The sequence below is a fragment of the Lepidochelys olivacea genome (genome assembly GCF_965140295.1).
Source record: "Lepidochelys olivacea isolate rLepOli2 genome assembly, chromosome: 3".
Taxonomy (NCBI): Eukaryota; Metazoa; Chordata; order Testudines; family Cheloniidae; genus Lepidochelys; species Lepidochelys olivacea.
In genome coordinates, this window is record NC_140413.1 from 174,068,355 (window position 1) to 174,091,626 (window position 23,272).

The 23,272-nt window shown below is 35.6% G+C and overlaps 1 protein-coding gene across 1 annotated transcript in view; it reads right to left on the bottom strand.

The window, feature by feature from the left end:
* Window positions 1-23,272, bottom strand: part of LRPPRC (leucine rich pentatricopeptide repeat containing) — a 168,059-nt gene that overhangs the window by 87,170 nt on the left and 57,617 nt on the right. The window contains exons 17-25 of the mRNA XM_084625253.1: window positions 23,060-23,166; window positions 22,771-22,848; window positions 22,362-22,415; window positions 21,549-21,662; window positions 20,152-20,282; window positions 18,731-18,816; window positions 16,933-17,140; window positions 4,914-5,038; window positions 4,147-4,253 (exon numbers count right to left, since the gene is read on the bottom strand). Coding sequence (XP_084481379.1) covers window positions 4,147-4,253; window positions 4,914-5,038; window positions 16,933-17,140; window positions 18,731-18,816; window positions 20,152-20,282; window positions 21,549-21,662; window positions 22,362-22,415; window positions 22,771-22,848; window positions 23,060-23,166 — 1,010 coding nt within the window. The remainder of the gene's footprint in view (window positions 1-4,146; window positions 4,254-4,913; window positions 5,039-16,932; window positions 17,141-18,730; window positions 18,817-20,151; window positions 20,283-21,548; window positions 21,663-22,361; window positions 22,416-22,770; window positions 22,849-23,059; window positions 23,167-23,272) is intronic.

Here is a 23,272-nt window from a genome sequence, read left to right on the forward strand (position 1 = left end):
TTTAAACTGTTGTTAAAAAACAGGTAATGTTTTCTAACGTAGACCAGGCCAAATTAGTGGCTTAGCTAGACAATTCTTCACCACACATTTCTAATGATAGCATTGAGCATGAGTATCAGAGGGAAAAGGCCAGTCTGAAAATGTAACTGAAGAACTTTTCAAATTAATTGCTGTGTATGCAGGACTGCACATGAAGAATTAAGAGGAGTTGGCCTAACAAGTTAAGCTAGGGGCTAGAACAAAGCAGCGGTCACAGCAAGTGTATTCAAACTACCATGAGGTGATGTAACATCACCACAACAACAGAATCTTTAAAGGATAAGCCCCCACATACTATATCCAAGGAGCACACATGGTAGGATGATGTGTTGGGGGATGAAGGGGGGAGAAGAGATACCCAAGTGGTATAAAGTTCCCTTCTCCATTCCCCTGGTCCTAAATCAACTGTGTGGCAGTCTAGTCCCCAAGCATAAATTAGCGTAGTCTAAAGGATGCTGTTATGCCAACTGACAAAGACCAAAATGACAATCAGTGGTTGGCAGGATGTAACAAAACCCCAAACATGCATCCTTTGCTCTAGCCACATCTGCTACCTTGGCAACAGAGAGAAGGGATGCTATAGACTCTGTAGTATAGAGGGTGCAACAGCCCTCTGTCACTGAAGGATTGCTACACAGGGTGATCCTTCTCTGCCCAGTTACACTGGGTCTACTGTCAGAATATACCAGTAATGCAGCACACAATGACCACATCACACTCCCAAACAAAACACTGTATCTACCAGCTCTGGAGAGAATCAAGAGACTACCTGAGAAACCCCTGTGTGAATGAGATTTTGATTAGACACACACAGACTGAAGCTAGACAAAGGTGGGTTTTTTTGTTTTTTTTACAAGAGGATTTTGCAAAAGGATTTTCTAAGATGTATATTTTTTCACCCTGTTTAATAAGTATATTTTAAGTTTTGGGGCAAGCTCACTACACTTCTATGTTTTTAATCTTCAGTTTTAGTGTGTTTAAACTCAACTTAATATTTATTTTGTTTCTAATTGCCTTTATTTTCTCCAACAATGTTTTTTTCCTAAGGCAACCTGAACTGAACTTGGTGACTTACTGGGGAAATTCACTGTGTGGCACCCTGGAGATCAGGAAGTGAGAGAAAGGCACCTGTCTAAATATCTGGTCACAAACGTGTTGAGAACCCCTCCTCTGACAGTACCGTGAGGAACCTGGCTGTTGTCAGTGGGTGCACAGCAAAAGACTGAACCCTGGAGCAATGTTAGACCTGCACTGCAGCAACTACTGCCCTCCTCCTCCTTCCCTAAAATTCCCTGCCTGAAGACAGTAGCAACTTAACACCTTATGGCCTGCCCGCACAGTTTCAGAGTCCTGCTTCCCCAAAGACCACAAGCAGCAGCAGTGGGAAAGGCTGGACTAAATTAGGCCTTCCAACTCTCCTCCCCCTGTGTAGGTGTCAAAACTACCTCACCTGGCACCACCAAGTCCCAAAGGGACTACAAACCAAAACTACTGGACTTGTTATTTCAACCATCTCAAGATCAGAACCTGTACTCTATTCTGCTCAGCACGTCTTCAACAGAACAACATCAGGAATCTCACAACACCAGAATCCTCCAGCAATCATTAACAGACTCTGCTACCACTGTTGTAGATGTACCTGTTGTAATGCAACTAGTCAGTTTTGCATCTGATGTACCTGTTGTACCTGTTGTAATGCAACTAGTCAGTTTTGCATCTGCACTGCCTCACCGTGCCCTTCACTCTTGTTCTTGTTTTGTTGCAATTGATCCTTACCTCTACCTTTTTCCATCTACCTTTAGCCTACCATTCCTATCTCAGTCTTGCTGCCCCTCCAACCTCTCCTGCTACTAAATGCCCTCATTCCTCTAACCATGATTTCATCTCTGTACCACCACAAAATTAAATTAGCTTGGTTAATAAGCAAGCTACCTACATTTAAAATGTAATTACATACCTTCATATAAACATTTGCAACTCCATGATCTGACTTCTTGTATCCCTTCTCATCTCCTCCCCTCACACCTTCACCACTATTATTATTCACCCATATTGCTGAAGGTTTAGACCCCAAACCAGTTGTAGGATCGGGGCCCTGGGTTGCAAGTTTTTCAAAGCCATTACTGTATATATGTCTGCAAAGTGTCTAACACACATCTGGGCTCTCTAAGTAACACAACACCACTAGGCTGACGTAGTGATCTCCACTGGGCAATAATAGCTTGAGGCATTATATTCTCTTTGCTCATCACTTTCTCAATTCCCAAGGCAATGGCATTCTATGGTAATTTTCAGTTTCAGTCAACGTTTTTAGAGAGGGAACACTAAATAGCCCTGATTATCTATTTCATGACAAAAAGAGAGGTTTAGAATTTACCTTTGTTACTATATACAAAATGAGGAGTAGTTCAGTAGTTATTGAAAAACTTTCATTTAGAAGAAACGTAACCCACATATACAAAAGGACTAAATCAGACTTTGAAAAGGTTACACAAGACTTGGAAATCCTAACCCAATGAGCATAAAAAGACAAGCAAGACAGCCAGATGTCCATCTGATCTTTTGATAACAGCATCGGGGTTTATGCCAGAATCTCTGACTCTTGCTGGTTTTAACATTTCACGGTCAATCACCCCAAAGTTAACTTGCTCATTACTTCTTAATTCTTAAAGAAACAGGAGAGGTAAATTGGCAACAGCTAATTTATACAGGGAAGTAGGCTTTCAAACCAAATAAAAAAATATTAATTTGTTTACTGTCTGATTAATTTAAAATATGACTAACCTAGTCTCTGAAAAAAAGTCTTTAAGATAAAGAAATTACCATCAGTGCAAAGAAAACTCAAGAGCACGTTTGAAAAAACTGTGAAAGAAAAGTCTATTAAATCCAAAGAAACAGCTAGTAAAAACACAGAAAACTGCAAAATGTCTTATATTTCCTTTAGCATTCACTTCACTTCTAAACATCCCACAACAAGTTTTTTCCTCCTTACACCTTTCTTTTCTCTTGTATTTCAGTCACACTCTTAAAATAAATTCCTCTTCAGCCCTTGACAATAATTGCATTGTATTCTTTTCTGTATTATCACAATAAAGCTATTAAAGCACCAAAAACTCACTACATTTAGGACTACTGCTTTTCTACTGAAGTGCAAAGCATTTTCTAAAAAGTTACAGTTTTGTCCTACCATCAGAGGACTTAAAAAAAAAAAAAAAAAGAAAAGAAAACCAGTTAACACAATTTTTATGCAAGATTTTTAATGTCTCATGATTCAGATGAGGATTTCTGTTATCTCATGTATTTTTTTCTTCAGGAGATTACCCCAAAGGAGAAAAGGTGTTTCAGAAAAGAAAGTTCAAAGAAAGAAGACAACAAAGTTTCATTTTCTGAAAGACCCTCCCCTTTACAATGTTAACTGGACAAGTAATGCAGAGTTTAAGCACACACACACACACACACACACACACACACACACACAGAGCGCTAAGAAAAAATATCACAATCTGGGCAGACTCTGCAGCTGCCCTTTTGACTTATCAATTTCAGTAAGCAAAATTTCAATCAAGTCTAGATAAAATATACTAATCCTAAATAGACCAAGTTTGTCACCTACCACTTTCTATAAGCTGCTTACCATGGTTTAAAAAAATTCTAAATTAAATGCCAAACAGTAGCAGACAGCACTTGTTTGGCTGATTAACTTGTAGACAAGCATTACAAATAAATCTGAGTATGGTCTGCAGCAAATTAAATTCCAGTGCTTTTAAGAACAAAGAATTCCTTGGGAAAGAGGATTAGTAACTTTACACCCAGGAATGCCAGTTTAATTTAATTGTTTCACAATCCAAGATTTAATATGCAAATATCATTTTGATATGTAACAGTGAATTTGATAAAGTAAGAAAACAACTTCAGAAGAGAGAGTCTGGTTGCATATTGAACTGTAATTATACATAATTAAGAAGCTGGCCGAGTTCTTCCCCCCCGCCCTTCATTATTTATTAACATGAATCAGAACAAGACTAATTAAAGGTTAAAAATTTTAAATGTATTCTAATTAAGAGTCTAAATAGTCGCATGATTAGAGTATTGTAGTTAAAATCCCACCTCAATGATCTTCTTGGCCTCTTTGTATTTTCCTGTATTCAGGAAGGCAAAGAAGATATCATAGAGCATCGTCATTTCACCTCGTTCTTGACTCACAAAGTCCATGGCTATAGAGAGAAGAAAACTCATTTAATTGTCTGTTTAATAACTGGGAAGCATTTTAAAAACAGCTGTCAAAAATAATCAAACAAGTAAGATTCCCCACACCTGGCAAAACACTAAAGTGATGGGGAAATAATTTTCTGGAAAAAGATACTAAGAATGAGGACACAATATTTCAAGATACCTCGCAGCTCAAGGTTAAATGTATTTCAAGTGCTTTTGCTAATCTGCATTATAGTTTATAATAATTAAATTCAACAGCTTTAACAGATCATAAATTGGCATTCTATATTGCTGCAGACTACGAGGACTTAGGATTTCTTAAACATGTTGAGGGAGGGACATATAGAACAAGTTATGGTGTGTCAACACCAATAGACTGACACATATTCCATGATAGCAGCCTTCTGCTGATAGCTAGGGATTTGGTTGTGGAAACATTAGGTTCCTTCGTACCTAAAGTAAGCTTCATTTTTTTTAATTCGCAAAAAGGACACCTAGATGCTGCTGAAAGCTTTAAAGTTATGCACATATACTCTACGCATCCTTCCACTGTTTGCACAGCCTGATGTACAGATAGCAAAAAACTAAACTAAACTAAACCACCACCTCCATAAAGAAGCCAAAATAACCCAACATGCAATATTTGACTATATCCAACTAACCTTTCTGCAGGAGATCAGTATTTCCTTGTTCTATTAGCCTGCACAAGATGTCATGGAGCCTAGGGATCTTGCCATACTTTTTACAACAGTCAATGGTAGCTTCCAGTGCAGCAGGTACATCATCCCTTATGAAAAAAGGGGATACAATTTAAGTTAAAACGACATAAACAGCCTATAAGCAAAGTCTGCACAAGAACAGTACAGTATGGCTTAGGGTTTCAACTAAAATTCATGTAATCGCATAAGGATTTTTACATAGACTCCTTAATAACAGGCCATTAAGAAATTTGTCCATTCAGAAAATTTTACACATCCCAGAGTCAGTTTGCATTTTAAATTGATATTAGGACTGTCAAATAATCGCAGTTAACTCATGCGATTAACTCAAAAAGTTAATCGTGATTAATCGCACTGTTAAACAATAGAATACCAATTGAAATTTATTAAATATTTTGGATATTTTCTAATTTTTCAAACATATTGATTTTAATTACAACACAGAATATGAAGTGCACAGTACTCACTTTATATTTATTTTTGATTACAAGTATTTGCACTGTAAAACACAAAAGAAATAGTATTTTTCAATTCACCTAATACAAGTACTGTAATGCAATCTCTTTATCATGAAAGTTGAACTTACAAATGTAAAATTGACTAAAAACCTGCATTCAAAAATAAAACGTAAAATTTTAGAGCCTGCAAGTCCACTCAGTCCTACTTCTTCTTCAGCCAATCGCTCAAACAAGTTTGTTTACATTTGCAGGAGATAATGCTGCCCCCTTCTTATTTACAACGTCGCCTGAAAGTGAGAACAGGTGTTCTCGTGGCACTATTGTAGCCGAAGTCGCAAGGTATTTACATGCCAGATGCGCTAAAGATTCACATGTCCATTCATGCTTCAACCACCATTTGAGAAGATATGCATTCATGCTGATGACAGGTTCTGCTCGATAACAATCCAAAGTAGTTTCATTATCTGAGTCAGATACCACCAGCAGAAGGTTGATTTTCTTTTTTGGTGGTTCAGGTTCTGTAGTTTCCACATCAGAGTGTTGCTCTTTTAAGACTTCTGAAAGAAAGCGCAACACCTCATCCCTCAGATTTTGGAAGGCACTTCAGATTCTTAAACCTTGGGTCGAGTGCTGTAGTTATCTTTAGAAATCTCACATTGGTACCTTCTTTGCGTTTTGTCAAATCTGCAGTGAAAGTGTTCTTAAAATGAACAATGTGCTGGGTCATCATCTGAGACTGCTATAACAGGAAATATATGGCAGAATGCGGGTAAAACAGAGCAGGGGACATACAATTCTGCCCCAAGGAGTTCAGTCAGAAATTTTATTAACGCTTATTTTTTAAATGAGTGTCATCGGCATGGAAGCATGTCTCTAGAATGGTGGCCGAAGAATGAAGGGGCATACGAATGTTTAGCATATCTGGCACATAAATACCTTGCAATGCCAACTACAAAAGTGCCATGCAAATGCCTGTTCTCCCTTCCTGGTGACACTGTAAATAAGAAGCAGGCAGCATTATCTCCTGCAAATTGACACGTTTCAGAGTAGCAGCCGTGTTAGTCTATATCCGCAAAAAGAACAGGAGTACTTTTGGCACCTTAGAGACTAACAAATTTATTACAGCATAAGCTTTTGTGGGCTACAGCCCACTTCATTGGATGCACAGAATGGAACATATAGTAAGAAGATAGATATATATACACATACAGATAAGTTGGAAGTTGCCATACAAACTGTGAGAGGCTAATTAGTCAAGATGAGCTATTATCAGCAGGAGAAAAAACTTTTGTAGTGATAATCAAGATGGCGCATTTAGAGAGCTGACAAGAAGCTGTGAGGATACTTAACTTAGGGAAATAGATTTAAATTGTAACCAAATTTGTTTGAGCGATTGGCTGAAGTAGGACTCAGTGGACTTGTAGGCTCTAAAGTTTTACATTGTTTTATTTTTGAATGCAGGCCGTTTTTGTCAATAATTCTACATTTGTAAGTTCAACTTTCATGACAAAGATTGCACTACAGTACTTGTATTAGATGAATTGAAAAATACTATTTCTTTTGTTTTTTTACAGGCAAATATTTGTAATCAAAAATAAAGTGAGCACTGTACACTTTGTATTCTGTGTTGTAACTGAAATCAATATATTTGAAAATGTAGAAAACATCAAGAAGTATTTAAATAAATGGTATTCTATTACTGTTTAACAGTGTGATTAATTGTGCAATTAATCAAGATTAATTTTTTATCGTGCAATTAATCATGATTAATTTTTTTAATCATTTGACAGCCCTAATTTATATTTTAAAAGTAACAGGTACAGAAGTTTGCAAATTAACATATTTAATGGTAGACTGTCCTGTTTTGGAAATACAGACAGTTTCTCCACAGATGGAAAAACATCTTCTAGAAATATCAATCATATGACTAGATCTTCACCTCAGACCTCTTACAAGTAGCAGAACATTTATAATGTTGTGATTGTGAATACTGTTCACTAGGGATTAACGTTCAAAAGTCTGTGTACTCTGCTGAAAGCTGGACTTAATTTTTGCAGCAAAATTCCTGGACACTGCAACTGCAGCACAGTATTGCAGAGGACTGGAAATTCTGTGGCAGTTTCAATTAAGTAAGTTTAATTGTTTCACTGTGTTCCCACAATTTCCATTGCTTCAAATTTCTGCACTAATATTTAAAATGTTACTTTTAAAGTTACAGAGTTAGCAACCCAAAAAGATGAATGGAACACTTCAGACCTCTCAGTTGCATCTCTTGCACATTTGGGTACAAATCACTGCACTGGTTTACACTTTAAAAGTTATCCTCACAATTATGAGGACTAGAAGCCTTTCCTTTTAAATGAAAACTTATATTTTTTAGTATATTTGTCCAAAAAGGACAGATTCCAAGCAGAATCACACTATAGTCATGGACTTATGTATGCAAAGGTTTTGTCTTTATGCTGAACTACATATGCTCTATATGCAATAGTCACAGTAACTTCAAACACCAATATATTTTTTAAAATATACTCAACCAGAAGGAAAGGAGGACTCACGAAAGCTTATGCTCATATAAATTTGTTAGTCTCTAAGGTGCCACAAGTACTCCTTTTCTTTTTGCGGATACAGACTAACATGGCCGCTACTCTGAAATCAACCAGAAGGGAGTTTTAAAATAATTAAGAATTTGTATAGCACTGTAAACGGAAATAGTGTTTTTTAAAAGAGAACACAAACCAAATCAAACAGTCCCTCTCCTAAAGAGCTTACAATAACATAAAAAGCATAGGACAACAGCTGAAATATAGCAGAGGGTGTGGAGAAATAAGTGGTTAGAGAGACCAGTGTAGCAAAGTTATATGGAATTCGGAGGTTTAAAGTTTGGAGAGTAGAGAGTAGAGGGTTGGTATGGGAAAAATATGTAAAAATAATCTGTGGAGCAAAAATCAACATTTGTTGTGTGATATTTTGATCCTTTCTATATTTTGAAAGACAACCAGATAAAGGCTGGTGAAAGTGGGTAGGAATAGACGGGTACGAAACATGTATGTTTGAAGCCTGTTTACAATAGGTGGTAAATCCATACTGTACACTTGACACAGTAATAATAATTTTTGAAACAACTTCTATTGAGCACCTCCTCAACAGTATTTCATAAGCGTGAATTGAGGAAATGATGTAGTCATTGAAAGTTAATTCATTTCCAAATTGTTCATATTTTTTTCTCTTACACAAATGTTCATAGATAAGGCCAGAAGGGACCACTGTGATAATCTACTCTGACCTCTTGCCTAACACAGGCCCTACGACTTCCCTGAACTATTTTTTGTTTGAACTTCAGAATCTCTTTTAGAAAAACATCCTATCTTGATTTTGAAATTTCCTGGGATGGAGAATCCACCATATCATTTGGTAAAGTTGTTCCAAAGGTCAGTTACTCTCACTGTTAAAAAATGTACACTTGATTTCTAGTCTGAATTTGTCTAGTTTCAACTTCCAGCCACTGGATCTTGTTATACCTTAGTCTGATAGGGTAAAGACGCTTCTAATTTCAAATTTCTGTTCCCCATGTAGATACATGTGATCAAGCTTCCCCTTAACCTTCTCTTTCAAAAGAGAACTCAAGGAGATCAGTCTACTTTTTCCACTATATGGGATGATTTCCAGTCCTTTAATCATTATCGTGGCTCTTCTCTGAACCCCCTCCAATTTATCAACATCCTTCTTGAAACAGTGAACACTAGTACTGGACACAATATTTCAGTAGTGGTCACACCAGTCTCAAATACATAGGTAACAACCTCTTCAGCTCCTACTTGAGACTTCCCTGATTATGCATCCAAGGATTGCATTAGCCCTTTTGGCCACAGCATAGCACAGGAAGTTCACATGCAGTTGATTATCCATGCAACCCCAAACTTTTTTCTGAGTTACTGCTCCCCAGGATAGAGTCCCCCATCCTGTAAATACAACCTGTATTCTTTGTTTCTAGATGTATAACTTCACATTTGGCTGTATTAAAATGTATAGTTTTATTCTGTCCATCTTACTAATTGATCCAGATTGCTCTGCATCAGTGACTTGTCCTCTTCATTATTTACCCCCTCTCAATATTTGTAAAGTCTGCAGACTTTATCAGTGATAATTTTATGTTGTCCTCCAGGTCAATGATAAATGTTAAATCACATAGGGCCAAAATCCAACTTCTGTGGAATCGCATTAGAAACATATCTGCTCAGTAATTATTCCCTGTGTAAAATTACATGTTGAGACCTATCAGTTAGCCAGTTTTTAATCCATTTAACATGTGCCATGTTAGTTTTGTATCATTCTAGTTTCTTAATCAAGATTTTACATTGCCCTTGATTTTATTACTATTTCATATATATTAAGATTTTAAAATGTAAAATATAAAAGCAGAAGAAATGTTAATGTTATAATATTACTGACACTGTGAAAATGAGCCTAACTTGACAGATCTCTACCTTATCCCCTTACTAAGCCCTGTTTACAGTGCATCTTCTGGCACCCCACAGAGTCATTTGAATTTTTGTCATTTGGGGTGAAGACTAAATTACAGGTTAATTTCAAAACTGTAAGTAGATGTTGCAGACTAGATTACTGTCATACAAGAGAAATACTATGGATGAAATATAGATGGATATAAAGCTTCATATAATCACATAATTCTTCTGCTTTAGATGCAAGTTCAGTTTAACACCTTTAAAATCAGTTTTTATTGAAAACTGCTCTCAAATTCTTGTGAGGCACAACAGCATTTACACAAACAAATTAAAGTTTTCAGTTGTAAATTCAGCTCAGACTGATTCTTAAACTGCCATAGTATTGTCTCAGCTGTATACCCACAGCGTTGAAGTGACTGCTTTAGGTCAAAGCTATCAATAAATAAATGAATGAACTAGAATGTCAATCAAACAGACACATTAATAGTTTTTGGTCTCTAAATGTATGATTCTGAAGATATTTACACTGTGTGTGCAGAATAAAAAAATCCAATAAAAAGATAATGGAAATAACATACGTGTTATGGTGTTTGCTGCTCGTACAACATACAAAATGTTTCCATAATCAGGCCCCCAAAATAAATTTAATCTCAATAATGAGACTGGTACATTATAACCTGGCTTAACAGACCATCACCTTAAAGTGATAAAAATCCTCTACATTTGTCTCAAATTTCCTCAGAGCCACATTGGTGGGGAGTTTTTGTTTTATAAGGCTGCCCAACCACAACTTACTGTACGACAACATTTATAAGGTGAATGCATAGGGCTGGTTGCCAAATGATTATAAAATGCAAAATAAAGGAAAACAAAACAGCTCCAGAATACACGTTTATAATACAAACAGAACTTAACACTATTGGAATTGCAAAAACTAAACCTGGGAGGCTTAAATGACTTTGTGCTTGGGTTACTACAATTTGCAGAATAAATCATAGCACCTTTTAATTGTTATATAAAATGCAGTTGTTTAAAGATGATTTTTTTTTTTTGGTGGGTACTGGCAAGTATTTTTGTGAGAAGAGAGTTGTTAATAATTCAGTAGAAAAAAACCCCACTGACAAAACAAGAACTCACAACACAGCCTTAATATTTAATTTATTTTTAAGTTTATGTTAATGTTTTGAATGCACATTTTGCTACATCTTACAACAGTTTTGCACTTTAATTGAACTGTATGAATATTATTTTTTATCAGTTACATTTAGAACAAAATGTGTGTGCAAATAACCAGACAGGTCCAAGTTAATGTCTGAAAATCTTATTGGACACAATCTTCTTATACAATTTATATATTCATCAATATCCATATTTACATCTCAAAGGTTCATATAATGGATAAAGTGCCTGATCCCAAACACGTTTTAGTTAGTGTGTCCAGTGATGCAGCATTCACAACCTGGCTAGCAAACTTGTGTGTCCATGGGGTCATCAATGCAAGGTAGGGGTCCAAGTTTTTAAATATAAATTCACATGATCTATGGATCATGGAAAAGAACGAGAGTTTTATTTTTATGGGAGAACTACTATTAAAATTTTACTTCTTTTTATTGGTATTGACAAATGCCATTTATGCTTCTTTTTAAAGGGCAAACTCCTATTTCTCTTTTAAGAAACACTTCACATAAGCAGTTTCGATATTACTTCTCACTGCAATCTCTTCATTTAAAAAAAGGAGGTATGCTATCATAACCTAAATGACAGAAGCAGCCTAAGGCATAAGCGTATTATGTTTGACCTCCTCATAAATACAAGACAGCTCTAACTCAGCACTGCACTGCAATTTAGACAGTTCTATTTGTAAGAATCTGAGGCAAGTTATTTTTGCTTGGGGCCCTTGTGAATTCTTATATACTGTGGCCCCAATCCTGCAAAAACACCCATGTGGGTAATTTCACTTATACATGTAATTCCACTCAACTAAGAAAGACTACTTCCATAAATAAAGTTACTGACAAGAACAAGTGTTTGCAGGATCAGGCTCTGTAACAAGACACTATCTAATTCTTCTCTCATACCTATTTCAAATTATATAAACCATTCCCCTCTTGCTTCAAGATGAAGCTCTAAACCTAACCCTTTTACTTGTAATAAACAACTTTCCAAACCAGAGAGCTTGCTTGATAAAAAGACTCCAAATATTGATTTTAATTGGAATGAAGTGCTACAACGTTATGCATAAAGCTTTAGTGAAGTGGCAATTTACCTAAGGGGTTTACTGATTGAAAAGCTCTCAAACCTGAAATCACCAGAGAAGGAGAAAGAAAAAAGGGACTCTGGAAGAAAAAAAAGAAAAAAGAAAAAAAAGAAAACTCTTAAAACAAATCCCTCTCTGCAAATCTGAAGCAGATGTTAGCATGGAGGCAAATCAATTCAGTAAGGTACAATCAGCTTTACAAAAATTATTCTGTTAAGAAAACGGGCTCTTGAAAGAACTTAATGTTTTTTTCTGTTCATCAGCTACAGCGAGGAATCTTCAAGGAGACTGGTGTTGCAATTACAACTAATCCTCCCCAAAAAATTAACTGTGTTGAAGGCTTTGTAATTTCCCTAGGTACAATTTAGCTGTCACTTACTTTAAAATTTACTCAAACATGCGTTCCGAACAGCACTAACTTCACATGTCAAGTGCTTTCCAGCCAATTGAGTCTAAACTGGAAGTCGGTGTTAAACAACTGAATGATTAGACAAGATAGCTCATTTCCCTGCTCTTTTGTTCAGAATAAAATGCCACATTTACATTATCAGGCTCAACAGGATTTTCTGACAGAGGGAGAAAAAACCCTAGTGAACACTGTCCGTATTAAGCACATGAAGCCTGTCATTTACCAATCATCCTTCAAAAAGCAATAGCCATGAATGTAACTTAATTACGACCCAATGATCCTTGACGAAAAATCATCTTATCACTGTCCTGTCCCCCTAGGGCAAATGAACCACTTTTGTCCTCTGGCACTGATGATGCTAAATTCCTAATTGCAATAATGGAGTAAAAGAGCCAAACCTCCTTAATTTCCTTGCAGCACTTAAGAGTTTTAAACTGGGAGGAATAATACAGAACTAATATAAATACTTGGAATAAAGATGTTGAAAATTAGAAAAAACTGTCATCAATTAAAGATAAGCAATATTTAAAAATATTACTTATTTTTAAAAATAATGAGTTAAAAGGTCATTAAACGTATCGCATTTACAAAGGAATCATCCCTAGCACACAAAACCGCACATGTACTTAAGTCTATGAAACCTAGACAAGAACTATGGACAAACAGAGGATTCAGATTGCATCAACACACCTGCTATATGAGACACCAATGAAATGCATGTGTGTTCACACAGACTGCAGAACAAATTAACCCACAGGGCCCTTTAATGGACAGCATGAATTAAAACTGCTATTTTGATCATTTTTAAACAAATACAATCCAGTTATACCTTCTGGATATTTTCAAATGACTCTACCAATTAAACAGGTTGTGTTCACTGATCTCTGCTGACAAAACAGTTACATATTTTGCCTACATAGTTTAGATTTAATGCACATTTTATATTTAGCTACCTGGAAATTTTCTTAGCAAATGTGATAAGGGTTTTAAGTATGTATTTGTCCATGATGTATAAATTAACTAGCAGTATATTTTTCTTTAAATCTGGGAAGATAAAATATAAATTGAGATCTGAAATAATTCCATTTTTACAGAAACTTTATAAATCAAATGAAACTAAGTTTCTACCTTACACAACATTCACATTTATATTTTAAAGATTTGCTTGTGCAACTATCTAGTAAGAGTAAAATCAGCAGCTGTGGTAGAGGTTTATTTCCCCTCCTGTAAATAGAGATTATCAAAGCACTGTATAGCACAGATGCAGATTAGCTTCACAAACCTCTATATAGTTTTGTAAATCTGTTCGTGTTTGAATAGGTTTCCCTTGACAGTTGATAGAGGAGAGCAAAGAATAACCCCAAAAAATTACCCTCTAAATCCTCAAGGATTTTCATATTATACAGGTAACACACACACTGTCACAACATTAACCTCTCCCCATTATCAGCAATTGGAAGAATCAGTTCAAAAGTAAGACAAGTTTTGAGCCCAATCTTCAAGCTTATTATATTCCTATGGAAGATTTTGACAGATTGCTCAATATTAAAAACATCCAAAGTCAATATCCTGATTAGGATATTTTGCCATACCATTAAAAGAAGAATGATCTTGAATGAGGGATTGAAGATCAGATATGTAGGCTTTTTTGCAATTTTTCCTGGCGAATTTACATTTCTTAAGTTAATACAATGCTCACACCAAGAATAAAGCTAATACCTTTTAAGATCACTTAAAAGGATTTTTACTTTAATTGAGATAATTGCTTTATCTTGGGGAAAACAAAACCATCTTTATTATTTAAGTTAAATTTATTTCTATGATAATCTATTTCTGAACTAGTTAGTAAAATTTCCTCCCTGTCTACTCATAAAAGGGCTCGGGTGGGGTGGTATTAAAAATGGGTTTTCTGGCTATGCCAAAAGAAGGACAGGAGACATTTGACATGGGTTTAATCAGGCCGCAACTTTATTATTAGATATCTGGGACTACCCAGCAGACAACAATGTACAGTGCAGGTAATCCTATATTTATTCTGTAATTACCTGCGGGGCTTCTACCAGCTCCCTCTCTTTTTCCCTCCAACAAATCCACTGCTGGGAACTTACCGTCCACCCCCCCCACACACACACCCCCGGTAGGAGGGTTAAGGTGGGCTGTAAGAATGGGGGGTGGGGCTCCCTGCCGTTCCAATCATATAGGAGTCCCCAACCACCCCACATTCGTCCATTTAATGAATGCCTCTCTTTTACTTCACCAGATTTTGTTAAGAAAATATTTTATTGGGAACTGTCACCTTAAAAAGTGTTAAGAATGTGAAAACTCTGAAGATCTTTCCTATCTTGCATGCTCTCTGTAGGAGAAACAAGTCTCTGAAAATGATTTGGAAAATGTAAAAGTTTAGTTGTCAGTCCAAAAAGACTGGTAAGGTCAAGAGTAAGCATTTTAAAACTATGATTGTTGAAGTCTTCCATAACAATCACAGGGGTTTCCTTTCCCTCCTACCAATGTCAGGAATAATAATTTTTTTTTTTAAATGGCACCAGCAGAGCCAGTTCCATGGAACATTAGAAAATCCTGCAGCTCATCTGACTGGCTTGCCGAACTTCTGAAGTGACAAAACTGTACCAGACACTTAACTTCAGCAGTTCAGCACCTGCATGTGTGCTACCACGGAGCTATGTAGCATGACAAGTAGCAAATCACTTGGGGGCGGAACCACAGTGATGAGCAAATGTTATAGCGGACATGTATAATCATACCCATTGTAACACTATGTTCAGTTCAATCATAACTTTCCAAAATTTTTATAACCTTCCAGGAAGAAATTTCTCAGGCTTGATCACATCCTGAAGGTGAACTTTTTTCAAAGTCTGAGCAGAAACTGTTCCTTCCTTTTTAAGAAGAAACGTCAGGATGGGGTAACAAGGCTTTTCCTATCGTAATAAGGGAAGAAACTCTGTCTTGTAACCTTCCTCAGAGGAGCAGGGAAGGAGCTAACTCTTGCAGACATTTTAAGTTATTTGGGATAGTGTGTTCCAATGCTTTCTAGCCAAATATTTCCACATTATGGAAAGTCTCACTTTCTCTCTCTTTAAAAATAAGCTAATGATGACAATTTTTAAAATATACAAAATAATAAAATTAAATATTACAAAACCATACACGTATGTACGAGGTTATAGAGACAGATTTTTTCCCATATGAGAGCAAACACTGAGTTTTTTAATGGTAGTTAATATAACAACAATTGGATGTTCCAGTGTTAGCAAGCATATATTCCTGAAAGCTGACTGACTGTTCAATAGATGGCACTATGAAAACATCAGTAATATTTTATATAGGGTTTATTTAAAAAGAAACAAAAGAACATATTTAATATAAATAAGTGACCAAATTGGAAGAGACTGTTGAAGAATTGAGACAGAGTCCAAAATGGATAGAAGCAGGGGTCCTGGAATAATTTGTATAGGGGGAGTGCTGAGAACCACTGAACCAAACCATAAACCCTGTATTTGATGGAACTACTTCAAGCCAGGGAGTGCTGCTGCACCCCCAGCACCAATGGATAGAAGAGAAGCACTGAAAACTTGAAATAGATTGAACACTGAAGACTGTGTGTTGGAGGGGTGTGGGGACCTAATTCTTGACACTCCTGTGACAAAGACCAATTATATACAGTTCAAATGTGGAATTTTCCTCAAGTAATTGTGTCTCATATTAAGAGGACCATGCAAGGAAATATGCCACATAGTATATGAAAATTATTTCCTGCCAGAACAAATGCATGGAGTTCATTCTCTTGTTGAATTATACTACAGGTACAAACGGAAAAGTAATGGGAAATATTTGGACTGGAGTACCCAGACTATACGGTGATACTTTGGGAGTAGTATCAGATTTCTTATCTTTTCACTTAATTACTTAGTGCACAAGGAAACCTAACTTCCTACATAAGTGTTATTGAGATGCACAGTTACAATGAAATATATACATCTTTTGGGTGGGGAACACATACTTCTTATCTCAATAACTTAGGAATGTATGTAGCATACGATGACCCTATATCCCTTATTCAAACACAATTGCAAGGCTTAAAATCTGAAACAACCAATTTGTGAGCAAATTTTGATTGTGTTAAATTTGTCCATGTGACATAATCATAGCTCTCATGTAGGCACCATGAAATAAAATATAATTAACAAAAAATAACCTATTGGTCTGTTTTTCAGTGTTCCATCTAAAACAGTCTCACAAAAAGTTTTACTTTAATACACTACATCTGTGTGTGTGTGTGTAATAAATAAATCATGTAATATGAACAAATATTAGATCATACTCTACCTTTAATCCCAAGCCTCAGAAAACTTACTTTTCAAGGTGAACAGTAATCAGAGGGGAACAGAGGTTAGCAGAAGGCTTTGCTAAGCCCAGCATCAGAATGGACTCATGTAATCGATTCACCATTTCAGCTTCACCTCGCATGGCTGCAGCATTAAGGATGTGGAAAAAGGATGTGACTGTTGTATCTTTGATAGGAATATCTCTCTCTTTCATCTCCTTTAGAATGTTAATAGCATCTACAATGAAACAACACAAAAGACCCTTAGGTAATTTCATGTAGGGAAAACAAACTGCTATTAAAACAGCATTTCAAACCCAGCAGGAATGTAAATTCTGGTGTATAATGCCGATTTCAAGTTAATTACTACTTGCATTTCTAAACGAGACTACAATTATAAATCCACAATAGCATGGCTTTATCATTCACGGCAACTTTGACTACAAATTATAGATAGGAACTGTGTGCCCACTTTGCACCACATAACCCTGTACAGTCTGCCCTATAGCTGCAAGATCCCACCAAATGGATGCTTTTATCGTTCAGTGCTAACATCTGCTAAATCACACCATTGTTTCTTTAGCAGATGGCTTGTCACGAGGCCAGATAATAAAGATGTGTTTACACTGAATATACAGCCAGACTAATGGTCTGATACCGATAGGGCCTGTTTGCTGTGTCGATACTAATTAGCCAAGGAGAGCCAATGAAAGCTTTCTAACAGACTGCATGTTAAAACATTAGGTTCATTAAGCTTCATTAGGAAGGCAGAAACAAACATTTTGGTATATGGAATAAGTGCATTTTTATAATGTTCGTAATTATTGCACAGGCAAAATGTTTTGACCACTTTACATAAAAGCAATAAAGCTGCCTAATCTTTTAAAAGAGCTTTGCAGATCACAAATGTACCACAGAAAATAATGCTACTCAGAAAATGTAGCCATACTTCTTCACTGTAGAGGTGACGAGGATCTAATTTAATGTCACCTGGAAGGGGGCAGGGTTTTGAATATAATTCTAATAAGTGATCAAGTGAAATTTCAATGAAATCATCTGATGAAGAAAAAAAGGTATAATTTTACATTAACAAAGAAAATAGCCATAATGTAAGATTAAAAAACTGAAAGATTGAGTTATGTTGGCTAGATTTTGTAGCTCTGCTTTAAAACAAATGGCAATATCCCGTAGGTTATAATAATCAGCCTAATAACTTCCTACATTATTAGGCATGAAGTCCATATCATTTACAGCAAAGATTTAGGAATCCACTTTGGGTATCAAATGCAATATACTCATTAATGCCAAAATTACAAATCAATCTATCACACAGACTTTAAACTGCAATGTGAATAAAATATAAACAAATGCCAACATTAAAAAATATTAAAATACTTCATAAAACAAGTTACTGGATTTTTACTGCAGTGTTTGGACCCTTACAAGAAGGTTATGTTTATAGGTTCTATGTTCAGCCTTCAGACCTTCTTAAAGAAAAACAAAGCCATTAGTCTAGGCACATACGCAATTTGTGCCATAAGTCATGATCTTCAAACTCAATCCAAACAGCAATGCTAATAAAAACTAGCTGCAGAAATGCAAAAAGCACTGAGCTGTGCAAATGTAAATGACAAGCTTGCCAATCCATTAAAACTAATGGCCTGTACTGTCCAAGCATCTCTGGTTGAATTCACATGCAAATTTGTATGCAAAATGTTCAAGCACTTTGCAGGACATGATATACCATTAATATCAACTCACATTTTAGTCCAGTGGCAAGATACCTTTATTATATAGCAGAAACTTATACTGAAAGCAAATGGCTTACCTTCTAGTCTGCCATGCTTTCCTAAGACTTTCACCAAGGCTAAGTACTTATTTGTGTCAAGAGCAACAGATGAATCTTTACGGAAGCTAAAAATTAGAACATATTAAAAACTGCATTAATAGAAGTTCAGTTTTTTAATGTATATAGAATGAAGGTTTATTCTTACAGACAAAGCAACAAAGGTATGGAATTAGTTACACAGAAGTTAGATTAAAATATTTGAGAGAGAATCTGACAGTCAAAGTTTGCTATTGAAAGTACATTTTTTCTCTTTGAAAAAAGGATATTAGGCAGCAAAGAAACTTTTCAGAGAGTTTATGAAAGGTATGTCTTTATCAATTTGACAGTAGGGAAGAACAAGGCACACTTCTCCCATATTTAGGACAGAAACTTCTTCCTGCAAGCACCCCGTCTTTGAGTATTACAGTACAAATAGTACTGAACAAAGTCATCCACCTTTTGTAGCCTTCAATTTCTACTGTTCATAGTACTGTTTCTTTAATTTAGTCATTTTCCCAAGAATATTGAAGGAAGGAAGGCAGGAAGGTGCTTTTTAAGGCACTTGTTAGCAGCTCCCATAATAAGCTCACAGCAGATCACTGAGTCTTGACCTACCTTTGAAGCACTACTATAAAACTCAAAATCATTACTTGGTAAAATCTCACGATGAGACATTTAAATAAAAAAACCAGCATGGAAAAAGTTACTACATACATACAATAGCAAGTTTCCCAGTGCTAACGAGTGAGCCATTTTGTCTCTTTCTCAACACTGACAGAGCTCCCTCCACATTATGGACACCTGACTTGAATTCCACTGTAAAAGCCAAGTAAATTTTAGCAAGGGAAGGGGGAGAATCAAAAGTATGCAAAAGTAATACATAACTATTATGATTCACTGTAACATTAAAATTGAATTTTAATTTTTTTTGGGGGGTGAGGAGGGAAAGGTACAAGAAAGGAGGATGCTCTGTAAAACAATTTGCTCCCAGACAAATCATGCATAACACATTTTAGCTGGGAGCTAATGTTCACAACCAAGATATAATCTCTGAAAATGGAGGTTTAAAAAGGAAATGTTTGCTGACAGGTCTTAAAATATAATGTCACTTACAAGCATTGCTATTCTGATGCAATATAAATGCAGTTATATTACCATTTTTCAAAAACAAACCTGAATTTAAACGCTAAAGGCTGTTAAATAAGCAAATTATGATGTTTTTGTCAAGATAATACATCACACACACACTTTCAAAGTGTGCTAATAAACTGCCAACAATTCCTGATCTTTCTTAAGAATTATACACAGGGGAAAAACTAATTAAAAATGTATGAAGGGGTTAATATTCAACCTACTTAATTCAACAAGGTCTGTGTATCAGCATAAATCTCTGTGACATGTTTCAGTGCCGGTGTACTTACACTTCTTCTTTCAGGTTCATTGCATCTTCTACATTATCATGTCGACAGCACAAATTTATCAAGGCTGCATAGCCACCAACAACCATGTCCGATTCGTATTTGGCTTTCACTTCAAGGGCTTTTTGCATATTCTAAAAAAAGAGGAACAGAGCAAAGATGTGAACCACAGAAAAAGTCAATACGACATTATGAATGCTAGGTTCAGTGTGTAGCTATATGAATACCTTTAGTGTTTTAATACCAAAAAAAAAATGTTTGTGAAACAAAGCTGGTATTGCTTTAACTGATTTTAATAATAAAAGTTATTTTTAAAAATAAATTCACCTGTTCCCAAACTGTTTCAGTTCAACTTAATTGAAAGGTGTATTTTAGGTGTTAGTCTACCTGTTTTAACTGAAGTGTTTACAATGCTTTATTACGGACAGATTTTTGTTGTCACACATAGAACTACAAACATGATTGATTATGGAATATGGACTAATTTTTATGTACAATGCCATGCTTTAATTTTATCAGGCACCAATATCCTAAACATAAAATTGAAAAAAAACTTTATAAGACAAGAAACCAATTCATAATCGAATTAAACAGGCTGCTTCAGCATTTGCCATAATCTTTTAAAATATGTATTTTGCATTGCTGTTTATGCAATTTAATGGGTGCCATATTAAAGCTTATGACTTATCAGACTATTCTTATAGTCTCAGGTACAACATTATAATAGACAGTCATTTGAGAAACAGAATCTCTCCAAAGGCTGGATTTACAGCAATACTGAATACTATGCTATAATCTTAAACACAGTTATGGCTCTTTGTAAAACCATGGGTATATGACAAAATCATACTGAACAAGAAATTGGACAAAAGTCTGATGATATCCCACGAATTGCAGACACACTAAAATGAATATGAGCTACAGCTGGACGCTCGCCGAATGAAGGCAAGAGTCTCTTTATCTCAGAAAGAGCTTTCCTCCAGCAGGAAAATGGAATTTCAATCCCTGCATTAACAACCTAGTAATATTTGACTTGCAAATGACTACTGCATGTATCAGTTGCTTGACAATCTAGAGATATAAGAGACCGGAGCCATGGCTTGAAAGGACATTTGGCATGTATGATAAACCTATCACAGCTGTTACTATCATTCACTTTGCAGATTATTGTAAACAAACTTCAGCAACCCCAAAACATGTCATTCAAGGTGTAGCTGAAATTAGTTAACCTTTTTATTTAATTGTTTTTTTGCCCTTATGTCTGATTTATAAGCATCAAACCTTGAAACCTCAAGCACTGCGCTTGTCCTGCTTAAATACATCTATCCATAATACAGTCATCTACATTCGTTTTAAATATAGCTCAGCATTTGCAATGATCTCTGCATTGCTCAAGTTACCTCTTCTGCACAGAGAGCAACTATAAGCTGTTTTAGGACATTTCCAACAGGTTGCTTTTCAGCTTTTAGTTTTTCCAGTTCCTCCTCCAAAGCAGACACTCCAAGTTCAGTATTCTAAAAACAGGTGATAAAAAGAAAACAAAAGTTAAAAAAAAAGAAAATTAATAGGTCACTTTGCCAAAGGAAGATGAAACCTGTTCATTCATAAGTCAAAAGAAAAATTTGTAACAATTAAGAATGCTGCAGCTAATTAAGGAGCTGATGCTAGTTAAGAACTTGAGACAACAGCATAATGAAGCCATGGGAGCTTTTTACAGTGTGGAAACATCAGCTTCTCTCAGGCTCATTTCTTTAATGGTAGAAGTAGAGAAAAGAGGTCTGTTTCTTTACCTCTCAGATCTAGGCACACTGAAGATTAAAAAAAGACTTGATGTCATACAACCACCACCATACTGGATTTATACTCCTGTCATTCAAGGAGTTCAGAGTGCATAACCTGATTAAGCCTCACACCACCACTATGAGCTGAATTTTACAAATGGGGAAACTGAGGCACAGAACCTAAGTGAATCGCCAAGCTCAATCAGCAAATCTGAGGAAGAACCTACATATTCTGACTCCCAATCTTGTATATTAGTCACTAGACTGTGCTTCCTTCCACATGGCCCCCAAACTCCTCCCAAAATGGGAATACTTTTAGTTGTAGACTATACAAGTATATCACTGAGAACTAGTTAATACTTTCATGCATTATCTGAAAAAAAATTGATTACCATGCCACGAAGAAATCCAGCTATTAGTGAATTTACTTACTTTTGGAATGTCTGCTACTGACAACTTTTCTCTATCAGCCAATAAAATTATATCCTAGAATTTAATAAGACATTCAAAATATCAGTAAATAAAAACAAAAAGTTATATGAATAAAATGATGCTTAAAATGTTGTGGCAAGTTAATTCTAAGTACAATAGCTTTTTTCTAGTGTTATTAGGTTTACTAAAAGGAAAAGACTGATTCTTTAAAATACTTTCATCAAATGCAGCTCTTCACAAATATCCTAAATTAAATTGGGTTTTGAGAGCAAAGAAGATTTAGGGAAAGGATGAAGGTTTTACACAGTTAATCAAATAAATCTATTTTGGCAAGACTATATTCCTGGAACACACAACATATATATTTTATATTTTGAAGAAACAAAATAGTTACTATATAACCACAGACCTTAATTAACTCAGGAACATGATAGGCGTCCAGCAGGTTGCGAAGGCCTCTGTAGATATTTGTAGGGATTACTACATTCTGTATCAAGAGGTGGGGGGAAAATTATATGAGTTTTGAAACACAACCAAACTGAAATTTGTCTAACAGAAATTATCTCAGACATAATTTAAGTCTCCAGCTCTTCCATGTCATTGAGAAGTGGTCTGTTGTACTTAAAAGCAGCAATTTCAAATCTAATAGATACATGTCAGGCAGGACAGGCATTATGTAGCAAAAAATGAAATGGTACCATCTTCTTCAGCTGATGGAAGTATTGTCTCAAATGCTCCTCCTTGGCCTGTACCTCTGAGTCACTCATGCTGTCAATCAAGTTATAAAGAAAATAGCCAACAGCTTCTGTGGAAAAAAACAAGAGAAAGCATTCCACTAAAATTACTGAGACTGTCATGTTATCAAGATTAATTTATAAGAAATCATTTTGGTGTGAGATGTCACCCTGATG